The 13,467-nt window shown below is 39.5% G+C and overlaps 1 protein-coding gene across 26 annotated transcripts in view; it reads left to right on the top strand.

The window, feature by feature from the left end:
* Window positions 1-13,467, top strand: part of DTNB (dystrobrevin beta) — a 244,904-nt gene that overhangs the window by 48,185 nt on the left and 183,252 nt on the right. For all 26 annotated transcript variants that reach the window (XR_009248268.1, XM_058682745.1, XM_058682732.1 and 23 more), the window contains one exon: window positions 10,354-10,439. Coding sequence is in view for 25 of the 26 variants with exons in the window: in XM_058682745.1 (XP_058538728.1) it covers window positions 10,354-10,439 (86 nt within the window). In the remaining variant the exon portion in view is untranslated. The remainder of the gene's footprint in view (window positions 1-10,353; window positions 10,440-13,467) is intronic.

Genomic DNA, 13,467 nt, shown 5'->3' with positions numbered 1-13,467 from the left:
TGTATCTAATTTTGATGGGTAAATATGGAAAAAGTTGCTGTGTGGTTTGGAAATATGGCTAAGAACTGTTTTAAAGTCTTGCTCTGACAATTTGGACATATTTAAAAGTTTCCATGGTTTCCTCTTAATACTGAATGCTAAAAACAAAACAATATAAAAAAACAAAGCAAAAACAAACTCTTTCATTCTAAATAAAGCAGTTGTATTCCTTAAATTTTGAATATGCCCAGCTAGCGTATTATGGAATGGACGTTGCTGAAAAAGATAACGTTAGGTTACAGTCTTCCTCATTTGTGATTTTTTTTTTTTTTTTTTTTTTACGTTTATTTTTGAGACAGAGAGAGACAGAGCATGAACGGGGGAGGGGCAGACAGAGAGGGAGACACAGAATTGGAAGCAGGCCCCAGGCTCTGAGCCATCAGCCCAGAGCCCGATGCGGGGCTCGAACTCACGGTCTGTGAGATCATGACCTGAGCTGAAGTCAGACGCTTAACCGACCGAGCCACCCAGGCGCCCCCCTCATTTGTGATTTTCAAGCAAAACTATCATATCCTGGGAGGCATAAATACTTGATATATTTATGTACAGTATTTACTGTTATCTCTGCTTGTTGTCAGATGGATTCAGGATGGCAAGAAAAAATACAGCCAAACACAAGTGGAAGAGAACTAGGACTGAGTGGGAAGAGTTTGAGGTTCACAGAAGCAGCACATTTAACTCTTGCAAGGATGTGAGCATAACTCCTTTAGGAAATTTCCAGGGGTTGGTGGAGAATGAGGTAGGGATTTGGGGTGTTTTAAAAAGGTGAAATCCTCAGCGGAAACCTTGTGTGAAATGGAGAGAAACAGCTGCTCTGGTGGACCAGCAGGAGGACAGCCCACCTGCCTGCCCTGCGTCCCCCACGCTGCCTGGTGGGTGTCTTGATGTGGTGTCACCAGAACTGGTTCACTGAGTCACAGTCTGAGTACTTGGTGCCAGGATTATTCAGGGAGCAGAAATGAGTGAACTTGAAGTTCACTTACTCTTCCCATCACTTACTCATTATTTTGTAGCTTTTCTTTCAAGAGAAGTCATGCATTCATGTTAATTTTCAAAGAATCTTCTTGATTCCAGGATATGCAGATCTGAAAAGGGTTTGACCGTTAGCTAATATTTCAGAAAAACAATTTTTTGCTAATTATTTTGGCCTTATCTTACTGTCTCCTTTTTATGTGTTTATTTTTGTATTGTTGTTTTTTTAATGTTTATTTATTATTAAAATTTTTTTTTAAATATTTGTTTATTTTTGAGAGAGAGAGAGAGACAGAGCATGAGCGGGGAAGGGGCAGAGAGAGAGGGCAACACAGAATCTGAAGCAGGCTCCAGGCCCTGAGCTGTCAGCACAGAGCCCGATGTGGGGCTTGAACTCAAGAACCGTGAGATCATGACCTGAGCCGAAATTGGACAATTAACCGGTTAACTGACTGAGCCACCCAGGGGCCCCTAAATGTTTATTTATTCTTGAGAGAGAGAGAGAGAGAGAGAGAGAGAGCGAGCATGAGCAGGGGAGGAGCAGAGTGAGAGAGAGGGGCAGAGGATCTGAAGCAGGCTCTGCATGCTGACAGCAGTGAGCCTGATGTGGGGCTAGAACCCACAAACTGTGAGATCATAACCTGAGCCAAAGTTGGATGCTTAACCAACTGAGCCACCCAGGTGCCCCTATTTTTTGTTTTTGTTTTTAAGAAAAGGCAAGAAAGGGCATGCTTCTTCTGAGTGTGTTACTTTTTCCTTGCCTTTGTTTCTCTGAAAGTGAGGAGAGAGGTAGTAACAGAGAGATCTCTAGTCCATTTGGTACCTCCAAATTAATCTGATTAAGACACCTTTTTCACCTCAAGAACCTTCCAAAACTCCCTGTGGTTTTTGAATGAGATTCGTACCCTCACTTCTAATGGTATCATTCCTTGATTCTCTGTACATACCAAGCTCTAAGTAAACTACTTGAGGCACTTCTCAATTTTTCTAATATGATATACTCCCATTTCTCTCCAAGCATACTTACCCCAACCGCTACCCCACCCCGCTCAAGTTTTTATATACTCTGTAGCCTTACTTTTTACCACCAACCCCACTTTTATCCCTTTGATGACCTATGGTATTTGCCTGTGTTATTATTTTGACCTTAAGTTATACAATGCTCTAAACTGCTTCGTAAGTGTACAAATAAGGATGAAAGCCCTTGAGAGCAGAGATTCTACCTTATACTTCTTTGATTACTTGATAAACACAATGCTAAATTCTTAATAAATATTTGTAAGGTTGAAATGAAAAAATGCAGGCATTCTGATTGTGATAAAACTGAATATTATTCTAAGTTGATTTTACTTGATTAAGCCATTTGACATTTGCCAAATGGATTCTTGATTTGCAGGTGATTATTGCATAATCCATTCACTGTGAAGTTTTGTAAATTAAGATTAATTTGGAAAATATGAGTTTTTGAAAATCAACAAGAAATGTTCTTTTACTTTTAGCTGCATGTGGTAATTGGACTAGTAGCAGTGTTTGCAAAGTAGAAGTCTATTTTTATGTGAGAAGTACTAATTTATGGTTGGCAGCAGCCACAATTGTTTGTTAAAGATGTAGAAACAGCTTGTTTCTTAAGTAAAAAATGCCCCCTGTAGTCTTGTTTTCAAAAGTATTAATTTGCATAGCAAGTTCTTCTTAGCGCAAAGCTATAAACGCCATCCAGATTAGGTTAGTTTAAATATTTTTTTAAAAATAGGTAGAATTTGAGACTTTGCTGAACTGAAATGAGCAAGCTCTCAACGAAAGGGCACAGGTGAGGATGGCGAGGCTTCTGAAGGTGCCTGCATGTTAAAACATAGCAGTGTTTATTCAGGGTGACTCACTGTCTGCTTAGTTTGGCACAGAGCTCATCGTGGTGTTTTCTCAGTATTGGATAATAAGAACTCTTTTTAGAAGTCATGTGCATGGTTTATTGTCAGACCATAAAATGATAGGTCTGTAGCAGTGAATCATGCAGGGAAGTCTGAGAAAGAGAAGCATGATGTTTCTTACCGAGGGAGGGTGCTCCCTGGAGAGACTCTGGGTGGGGTTAAAATAACAAGTTTCCTTACTCCCATCATCCTCAACAAACACTACCTGTTTGCCCTTTCATTTTAGTATCTTTATGCAGGGGTTAATATTTACTGTTACTTATTTTTTTTAAATAACTTCTTTCACATTTATTTATTTTTGAGAGAGAGAGAGACAGAGCGTGAGCAGGGGAGGGGCAGAGAGAGATTGGGAGACACAGAATCCGAAGCAGGCTCCAGCTTCTGAGCTGTCAGCACAGAGCCCAACGCGGGGCTTGAACTCAAGGGTGAGATCATGACCTGAGCCAAAGTCAGACGCTCAACTGACTGAGCCACCCAGGCACCCCTACTGTTACTTATTAAGTATTCACCTACTAACTCTGAAGCTGTCATAGGTCAGATTTTCAGTTGAACCACATTTTTTTTTGTGATAAAACTGAATCCTATTCGAAGACAACGGATTCTGGGATGAACTTGGATTTTACCTTGGAAGGACTGAGAACATAGGTGTCGGGGAGGTTGTGTGTGCCACGACCAAGGGCAGCTAACCCTTGAGTTTCAAATGTAACTTGACTTGTATACAGATTAAATTCAGGTGTCTGCTGGGAAGGATTGAGACTGAGTTTTTCCAAGAAGAAAGAATCAATTAGATAAAGGACATAATCACAGGGTGTTAGGCTGCTAAGTGGCTGCAGCTCCTCTCTGCTGCCTCTAATTCTAGGCAAGAATGCAGGGGCGCTAAGGCAACACTAGAGAACACAGTGACAGAGACACTTTCCCTTTGCTTTGTTTGGGGGCAGCTGCAGGAAGTTTTAGTTACGCTTAAAGTAGACTGAGGAACCCAGTGCCAAGAAAAGCATTCAGAGCAAAGGAGTAAATGCTGACGTTTGGCCTACTAAGCAAACAGTTGAGAGGTGGGGGAGCTAAGATTCTTTCTGTTTGAAGAGAAAAATGTAAATAACGTGATTTCAGCAAGAATTCTGAGTACACCCTTTCACTAATTTTATTAAGTGATTATTTCTGTATGCTAAATTATACTTAGATTTTACATCAGTATCTTTAGTATTTAAAGTATCCTTAAATACACCATTTCTTAATTTGTTTATATCAGTATTTACTTTTGAAAGGTGAATAAAGGGCGCCTGGGTGGCTCAGTCGGTTAAGCGGCCGACTTCAGCTCGGGTCATGATCCCGCGGTCCGTGAGTTCAAGCCCCTCATCAGGCTCTGTGCTGACAGCTCAGAGCCTGGAGCCTGTTTCGGATTCTGTGTCTCCCTCTCTCTGACCCTCCCCTGTTCATGCTCCATCTCTCCCTGTCTCAAAAATAAATAAAAAAAAAAAGTTTAAAAAAAAAATTAAAAAAAAAAAAATGAAACGTGAATAAACCTTTTGATGGTTGAAACCGTGAGCCTAAAACTGTAAGCATTGTAAGTGGGAAGGTTAGTTCGTAATTCAGACCTGAACCCACTGCCCCATTTTCAGGATACACAATTATATATTTATAAACAGATTCTTTTTTTTTTTTTCAACGTTTTTTATTTATTTTTGGGACAGAGAGAGACAGAGCATGAACGGGGGAGGGTCAGAGAGAGAGGGAAACACAGAATCAGAAACAGGCTCCAGGCTCCGAGCCATCAGCCCAGAGCCTGACGCGGGGCTCGAACTCACAGACCGCGAGATCGTGACCTGGCTGAAGTCGGACGCTTAACCGACTGTGCCACCCAGGCGCCCCATAAACAGATTCTTCAACATGTTCAGTAAGCGTCATTCCTAAATCTGTGTGTAGGTCCTCATGATCCTTAATCTCAGATACCTCTCCTTTCTCCTTACTTAAAACACCCCCCACCTTGCTTACACGTTCCCTTTATCCTCTTGAGTTACACATTGACACGTACATGGATTTCCCCTCACCCTCAATAAAGCATGAGATGTTACGCGCACACATATTAGCACACCCCAAAAGGCATGCAGGCAGAAAGGGGAGAAGATTCACGGTGCGATGGGTGGGAGATTATGTGTGGATATTGCTGTGTGGCTGTACGAATAGGAAAATGGTTAGAAAGTAGATCTGAGAGATGATGAATTAAGGGACCACACATTACTGATAATAGTTGAGGGGTGACACACACACTGTCCTGTTAATACGTCTGATCAGAGGTCAGTCATTGAGATTAGTAATAATCTTAATGAGTGGAGGGGTGGCTCAGTCGGGTAAGTGTCCATCTTCGGCTCAGGTCATGATCTTGGGGTTCATGGGTTTGTGCTCCATGTCGGGCTCTGTGCTGACAGCTCAGAGCCTGGAGCCTGCTTTGGATTCTGTGTCTCCCTCTCTCTCTGCCCCTCCCCTGCTCACGCTGTGTCTCTCCCTCTCTCAAAAATAAATAAACATAAAAAAAATTATAAAAAATAACAAGTGGAAAAGGATACAAGTGCTGATCTAAGTCAGTTGAGAAGGATGTTGTTATCCTGTATTTGAATATAAGACTTTCTGAATTTGGAACTAATATCTGCATTAAAGCTGAGTAAAGAATATTTGAATAAGGGATATGAAGTATTTTAAATATTAGTATTTTAAATATTAGCTTCCAAAGCATTCTGAAATTTTTAAGAAAAAAGTGTTAAGTGCTCTTATGATAATTTTTAGAAGTAAAGGTGTCATAGTACCCATTAAGACCTGCCGTATGGCATTTATTGATGGGTACTGTACGTTAAATCTTTCTCGAGTAACAGAGTTGAGTTTGACCTGGCTCTCTTGTCAGCATGCCGGGCTCTGCCGCACCCTTCTGTTTGCATAAATGGCATCAGTTTCTTCTTTGCATCAGGAATAGATCCTTTTTTCTCTTTGAAGGAAGAACATGAGATTTGGAGCCAGAAAGAGTTATACAATCACAATATGATTAATTCTCTTTAATCTTTCATTATGTCCTTTGATTTTATCATTACCTGCAACATAAAAGCTGAAGTCTTAGTATTGCCTTCAAAGTTCTGTGTTGGTAGTTTTCAGCTCAGGATGCATATTAAAATAACACGAAAAACTTTTTAAAAATATCAAGAACAGGGTAGGGTTTTGGTATCTGGATTTTTGTGTCCACATTCATGAGGGATACTGATTTGTTTTTCTTTTGTTGTAATAGATTATTGTGTTTTTGGTATCAAAATAGTACTGGTCTCATAAAAGAATTGGGAAGCGTTTACTCCTTTTTTGTTCCCTCAAAGAGCGTAGAAATGCAATTATTTCTTCTTTAAATGTTTAGAATTCACCAGTATAGCTCTCTGCATGAGGAGCTTTCTCATTTGGAAAGCTTAAAAATACAGATTTAGTTTCTGTGATAGATACGGGCCTATTGAGGTTATCTGTTTCCTCAGTGTGAGCTTTAATACTTGGTGTTCTTCGAGGAGTGGTTTGTGTCTGTCTGGTTCATTGTTGAATTTATGGACACAACGTCTTTATATTTTCTTATTTCTATCATGTTTATAGAAGCCTTAGTTGATAACCCTTCTTTCATTCTTGATATTGGTATTGCCAATATCTTTCTTTTTTTCTTAGACAGGCTTGAGGTTTGTCAATATTACTGATTTATTCAAAGAACCAGCTTTTGGCTTTATTCATTTTTCTCTTTTTCTGTTTTTTAATTTCACTGATTCCTGCTCTTATGTATATATTTTTTCTTTTGCTTGTTTTGGGTTTAATTTGCTGTTCTCTTTCTAGTGTCTTAAGATTATTGACTTGAGAACTGTCTTTTCTAATATAAGCATGTTTAATACTTACAAAGTGAAAAGTGCCCATACACTCATGCTTTCCTTTGGCTGCCTTCTTTCCACCCTGGACACAACCATTGTTATTTTTTCAATATCCTTTCACAGAATGCTACATAGCATTCTAGCAATTATTTTCTTCCATGCTTTGCTTTTTTTTTTTTTTTTTAACTTAGTAATCTATCCTGGATATAACTCTTTATCTTTCACGATATTATTTTTTATTCTCTTTTATGATAGCATAAATAGCCAGTCTTTTATTAATGGGCATTTAAGAATAGGGCCTAGGTGGCTCAGTCGGTTGAGCGACCGACTTTGGCTCAGGTCATGGTCTCGCGGTTTGTGGATTTAAGCCCCGCGTCGGGCTCTGTGCTGACAGCTCAGAGCCTGGAGCCTGCTTCGGACTCTGTGTCTCCCTCTCTGTCTGCCCCTCCCCTGCTCATGCTCTGTCTCTCTCTGTCTCAGAAATAAATAAACTTTAAAAATTAAGAATAGGGCCTGGGTCTTGGTATTTTTAACAATTTTATTCTTTTTATGCATTTCATTATGAAAAATTTTATGCATACAGTTTATATATTTTAAGTGTCTTTTAACTTCTAGGTTTCCCTTCATCATTTTCTGCCTTAAACCATTAGCCTTGTCCAGTAATGGTAACTGTCGCTTTCCCGGGATTCATTTATTTTAAGCAGTTTATACTGAAAATTAGAAAATGCCTGCAGAAGGATACCTAAAACAGAGTACAGTGTAATGAATCATTGTAAAGCAGGTGTCCCATGTGGGTACTATGGCGGCCAAGGAGTCGAGGACTGTCAGCACCTGGAAAGCCTTTCGTGTGGTCCTTTTGTGTCTCCCCTTCCCTTCTCCCACAGGTAATCAGTATCCTGATTTTTATGGAAATCTCCTCTAAGATTAATTTTTACTTTCCCCTGGATACTCTCACAGATTGCAGATACTGAAATCTGTATCTGCAAACAACGGTTTGAGCAAGTTTACCTTAAAAAATGTCATTAGCTGTGTAGCGAGGCTCCGTCTACTGTTGATGAGCCCTGCCGCTTCATTCTTGCTCGCTGGCCATCAGGCATGCCTGCTCCCACTCTGGACTTCAGGAATGTTTTCTTTTGTTGCTTCATCTTTCTGGGCCACTTCACTTCAGGATACAAACTGCATCCAGTGGAGTTCTTAGTTGTAAGCAATAGAAACCATCTCTGGGGGCAACTGGGTGGCTCAGTTGGTTGAACGTCTGACTTCAGTTCAGGTCATGATCTCACGGTTCGTCAGTTCAAGCCCTGCATTGTGCTCTCTGCTGTCAGCATGGAGCCCTCTTCGGATCCTCTGTCCCTTTCTCTCTCTGCCTGTCCTCCACTCGCTGTCTGTCTGTCTCTCTCTCTCTCAATGAATAAACTTTAAAAAAAAAGAAACTGTCTCTGGCTAATTTATTAAAAGGGTATGTGTGACCCACAGACTCTCTAAGAAGGCTGGGAAAGTGGGCCTGATGACCACACCACCAAGAACAGATCTCAAAATTGTCACAAAAGCGCTCTAATGAAGACACCACTGCCACCTCTCTGGGGCACTGATATCGTTGCTTGCACCCCACATACCACTGACGCTGGGCCGTGGGCCTGCCACAAGTGTCTGTGTCTCTGCCCACTCAGGAAGCTGGAGGTAACTGCTAGTGCAGCCATGCTTGCTGGTGGAATCTTTGGAGTTCCTCCTTCTACAAGCTAATGGTTTTCTATTTGGTCTAGAGCGGGTGCGTCTTACTGGCAGAGCTTGTGGCATGTGGCCGTGTCTTAGTTTTGAAGAAAGATGGGAAAGCAAGCGGGTGAGGTTTTCTTTGTTTCTTTCTTCACACTTGGGTTGTAGGACACGTATTTGTCTCATAATATAAGGCATGCTTAAAGGTAGACTTGGCATTTAGATGGTTGGTGACCAAAAAGAAATGTCCACTGTAGAAGTTCTGTATTGGTTTTAGAAATCCATTCCTCTTAGTAGCTGATGTTCTTTGTAGCTTCTCGTGTGGTTTGTACAGTGCAGGGAGTGTTTGACACAGGCATATTCCTTATATTGCCAGGTGCCATATAAGATGTGGAGCGGTGCCTGTATTTCTGGAGAACTTTTATTTTAAAAACCCCATCCCAGGGAAGCCTGGGTGGCTCAGTCAGTTAAGTGTCAAACTCTTGGTTTTGGCTCAGGTTGTGATCTCATGGTTAGTGAGATCGAGCCCTGCATTGGGCTCCGTGTGCTGACAGTGTGGAGCCTGCTTAGGATTCTCTCTCTCCCTCTCTCTGCCCCTCCCCCGCTTATTCATTTTCTCTCTCTCTCTCTCTCTCTCTCTCTCTCTCTCTCTCTCTCAATAAGTAAAAACACTTAAAAAAATAAAAACCCCATCCTAATTTTAGCTAATTACAGGGATTCTGGTTTTATCTTATGAATAAACTTAAAGAGATGTAAGAGTCGAAAGTCATACTGTAACAAGCATTAGTATTTCCTGGAGATCTTTTCACTGAGAACCTTCTGGCTTATAAACCATTTGCCTTTTTTTCAAGTGCGATCTTACTGTATAAAAGTTTTGGAAAATGGAAGGCACCCTGTTAGGACCATAAGCACTTGCTTTTCAAAACCAAGGTGATATAGTTCTCATCACTGCAGAGGTATTTTACTCTTACTGTGAAACTTTGTAAGCGCAAGCTTTATAAAATGAACACAAAAGCCCATTGTTAGTTTACAAGTGATGACTTTAAAAACCTGCTAGTGAGGTTTTCATCTGCTGTGAAACCAGGGAATAGTTGGATGGAGGGAGCAGCGGACAGGTTGGGTCAGAGGGGCTTGCGGACACTGTCTTGTCTCTGCAGGTGGTGTGTGGCATTATTTTAGATAATTCATGTATGTTTGACATTTCATCTCCAGTTACTAAAAAAGAATTAATATTACTATCCCTTCCCCTACAGTTTTCTCACAGTTGTGGTATGGGAAGATCTGAGACAGATCCGATCAAGCTTCTTAGAATAAACACGTTGTAACGTAAGGTTGTCGTAGTAAGAACAAAGTGAATGTACTATAAAACCTTTATAGCAGTGTGCACCCTGTGGGTTTACTGTATAACAATAAACTGTTGTTATCGTGCTAGAAGGGACACATTTCTGAATTATTCAAACCAGGTGGTGCCTCAGTTTTGAATACTAAAAACAACTCAATTGTGGATTCAGTGGGCTAAATTGATAGGAAATTTATTTCTGGTTCATCCATTTGGCCTCTGTCTACATAGCCAGTAGAAAATTCTTTACAGAATGTTTATAAAGCTCATTTCCAAATAATTCAGGTTAGTTTTAGCACTCTGCCTAACATGCATGAGGCCTTAATTCTACAAAGGAAAACAATCTAAGGTTTCTAAAAATTCAAGGTAATAATTGTAGAATATAATGGTAGGGGTGAATGTACTGGTTGCTTGATATTTAGTGATACATTTGATTAATGCTTTTGTGGTCCAGATAGCAATTGTTCTAATATAATTTATTTTGCAGTGAGGGCCGAGGCAAGTTGACCGTATTTTCAGTTAAAGCTATGTTAGCAACGATGTGTGGTGGAAAAATGCTGGACAAATTGAGATGTAAGTACTTTCATATGATTTGAAAGATTTTATTTTCAAATTAGGACCTTTAAACAGTTTTAAATGAATGTTGTCAGAATTTTGGATGATGCTGTAATGAACTTTTTTGTGTTTTTACTAGATCATTCCCTTTGTAACAACTGGGAACTGGCTCAGAATATGTCAGTTATGCCACCTACTGTTGAGATGGACAAATTAGTTGAATTAATTTGTTTAGTTTTTTGTTTTTGTTTTTTTTTTTTTAGAATAAAGTAACAAAACTGAAGAGATTCAGAACAGGAACATGGACCTTAAAAAAGTTCTTTTAAAAATGTTTCCTATATTATTAAAAATTTTGCTTGCAGATGATTATGCTGATTGCTTTTAGTTAGAAAAGAAATTTGATTATTTTTACCAGGTTTGGTTAAGATTAGCCCTTTAAAAAAATAGCCTTATTCTTCATCAGAGGGTATTTGCTATGATTAAGCTTTTCCTTAGTACTTTAGAGTGCAGCTCAGTTATTTAGAAATTTATAGTCTTTTTTTTTTTTTTTTTTTTTTTTTAGTTATTGTTCCTAAGTCTTTTCTTACTTTTGGCCATTTTGTCATTTTACTGTTCCCTAAGTATACTGTAGGATTAAGTGACATCAAAGGAAGTGACATTCACAGTAATTTAATTTTGCTGCTTATGGTTTTCACTTATTCATTCATTAGATAGTTACTAACTGCCTGAGATATGCCAAACATCGTGCTAAGTGCTTTACATATATTTTCTCACTGAATGTTTAAAATTTCTTTGAGCAGCAGGTGGTATTTTCTCCATTTTACAGACAAGTTAACTAAGGGGGTAAAGCTGGGATTTCAACTCAGGCTGCTGAGCTTCTAGCCCTGCTCTAAGCTACTTTGTTGTCCTCCATATACTAATGCCGTGATGGGCGATGCACATACGATGCAGTACAAGGAGCAAAGTGCCATACTACACGTAAGGAGCTCTGGCAGGTTTCAGGGAGGTGAGATTGAAGCTGTGGGTTTTGATGAAGTGTTGAGATACCCTGTGAATTGCTTTGTTGAAGAAACTGCGTCATTTGTCCAGTAGCATTTCTCATGGACTGGATTTTGATGTTGCATCCCTATGATGTTCCTTTGCGTCCTACATTTTTTGTTTTAATTAAAAGCTATAAATGCTTGGTTGGATTTAAACACAAGCTTTTGGGCAAGGTGACTTGATAGGTACCTTTGTCTTCTGTGCTTTTTCTTACATGTTACCATGGCATTGAAAGTTGGAAAGCTGGATGGCTCACTAGATATAGATATCAATATTCTAAAGAAAGGTCTTACATAGTATGTTTGGTCAGCTGTTAACGTGGTTTATCTTCATTTCAAAATCAGCGGCAATGTAAACCAAAATTTCAGTAGTAAAACTTCTAGTTTCATTAAAGACTCTTCTATGTATTTTTCACATGGTTTCTCAAAATATTACTATTTGGGCTGAAATTTCTTCATATTTTTTAATTCTAGCATGGTGTTTTTCTGAGACAGATAATACAATACGGATGAGATTATATTTCATTCAAACATAAAGGAAAAGAAAGTTGGAATTTTATCTTTCTCTTATTTTTTAAAGTTTATTTATATATTTTGAGAGAGAGAGAGCATGAGCAAGGGAGGGGCAGAGAGGGAGGGAGAGAGAGGATCCCAGGCAGGCTCCATGCTGTCAGCACGGAGTCCAACTTGGGGCTGGAACTCACAAACTGTGAGATCATGACCTCAGCCAAAATCAAGAGTCAGACGCTTACCTGATTGAGCCACCCAGGAGCCCGAGGAATTTTATGTCTTTTTTAATGACGATGATACCAGGTAAAGAATATACATTGCCGTCTTTATTAGTACTGGAGAAAGTAGCTGAAAATAGAAAATACGTGATATAACTGCAGATTGTAGATGACTCTGGAGTCTTTCAGTTTCTGTGGTTAAAGCAGCTATATTTACATAGAACTGGAACGTGGCACATAGCAAATGCCAAAATTTTGCCAAATATCAATTGTTGCTGGAGTACTAAAATTACTGCAATTCCCTGTTGTAACTGCTAGTGAAAAAGTGCAAATTTTAGTATGATGTGAGATGTGGAAGGGATCCAGGTAATGGCAGGTTTTTCATTTGTTTTTAGGTGGCTTTCAAATTTCTTTTTTTTTTTTTTAATTTTTTTTAACATTTATTTATTTTTGAGACAGAGAGAGACAGAGCATGAATGGGGGAGGGTCAGAGAGAGGGAGACACAGAATCTGAAACAGGCTCCAGGCTCTGAGCTGTCAGCACAGAGCCCGACGCGGGGCTCGAACTCACGGACCGCGAGATCGTGACCTGAGCCGAAGTCGGCCGCTCAACCGACTGAGCCACCCAGGCGCCCCTAGCTTTCAAATTTCTTAGAGGAACACAAGTGATCACTATTCACACAGCACAAAAGTACACATGCTCAGGCCAATGTGACTTGTCACTGTATTCAGAATGCCAGATCATTGCACATCAGATATGGATTGATGAGATACCAGCCCACGCTAGGTCACTAATTACCATAGTTGTGTTATGCAGATAGGTCTAAAGTATGGCTTTCTAATCTTCATGTTCAAAATTATAGTTTCTTTTCCATCTGTAGTTCTGTTTCATTATTTTTATTGTACTATAATTATCTTCGCTTGAAAATGAGATGTTTAACATAAGTAAAACATTTCAGGTATTGAAGTCTGTCTCCACTTCTTAATTTTAATCATTCAGAGTGGAAACCACATTTATGTGGTCTGTCACTCTTGTTTTAAACAGAGCTCACTGGTTATAATTTACATATTTTTCATAACTCGGAGATGTCATCGTCTGATGCATTTGGGGCTAATTGTGAGGCTCTGGGTTGTTTATCCCTTCTGATGTTTTCAGACAACTTTGCTTTCTCAAGTTCTTGAGCTTTTTGTTGTTGTTGGTGGTGGTGGTGGGTGTGTGTGTCCCTTTTATCACTGGTAAATGTGTTAGGATTATCAGAGTACCAGTCTCTAGAAATC

The sequence above is a fragment of the Neofelis nebulosa genome, chromosome 9 (assembly GCF_028018385.1).
Source record: "Neofelis nebulosa isolate mNeoNeb1 chromosome 9, mNeoNeb1.pri, whole genome shotgun sequence".
Taxonomy (NCBI): domain Eukaryota; kingdom Metazoa; phylum Chordata; class Mammalia; order Carnivora; family Felidae; genus Neofelis; species Neofelis nebulosa.
This window is presented reverse-complemented; position numbering and strand designations above follow the sequence as displayed.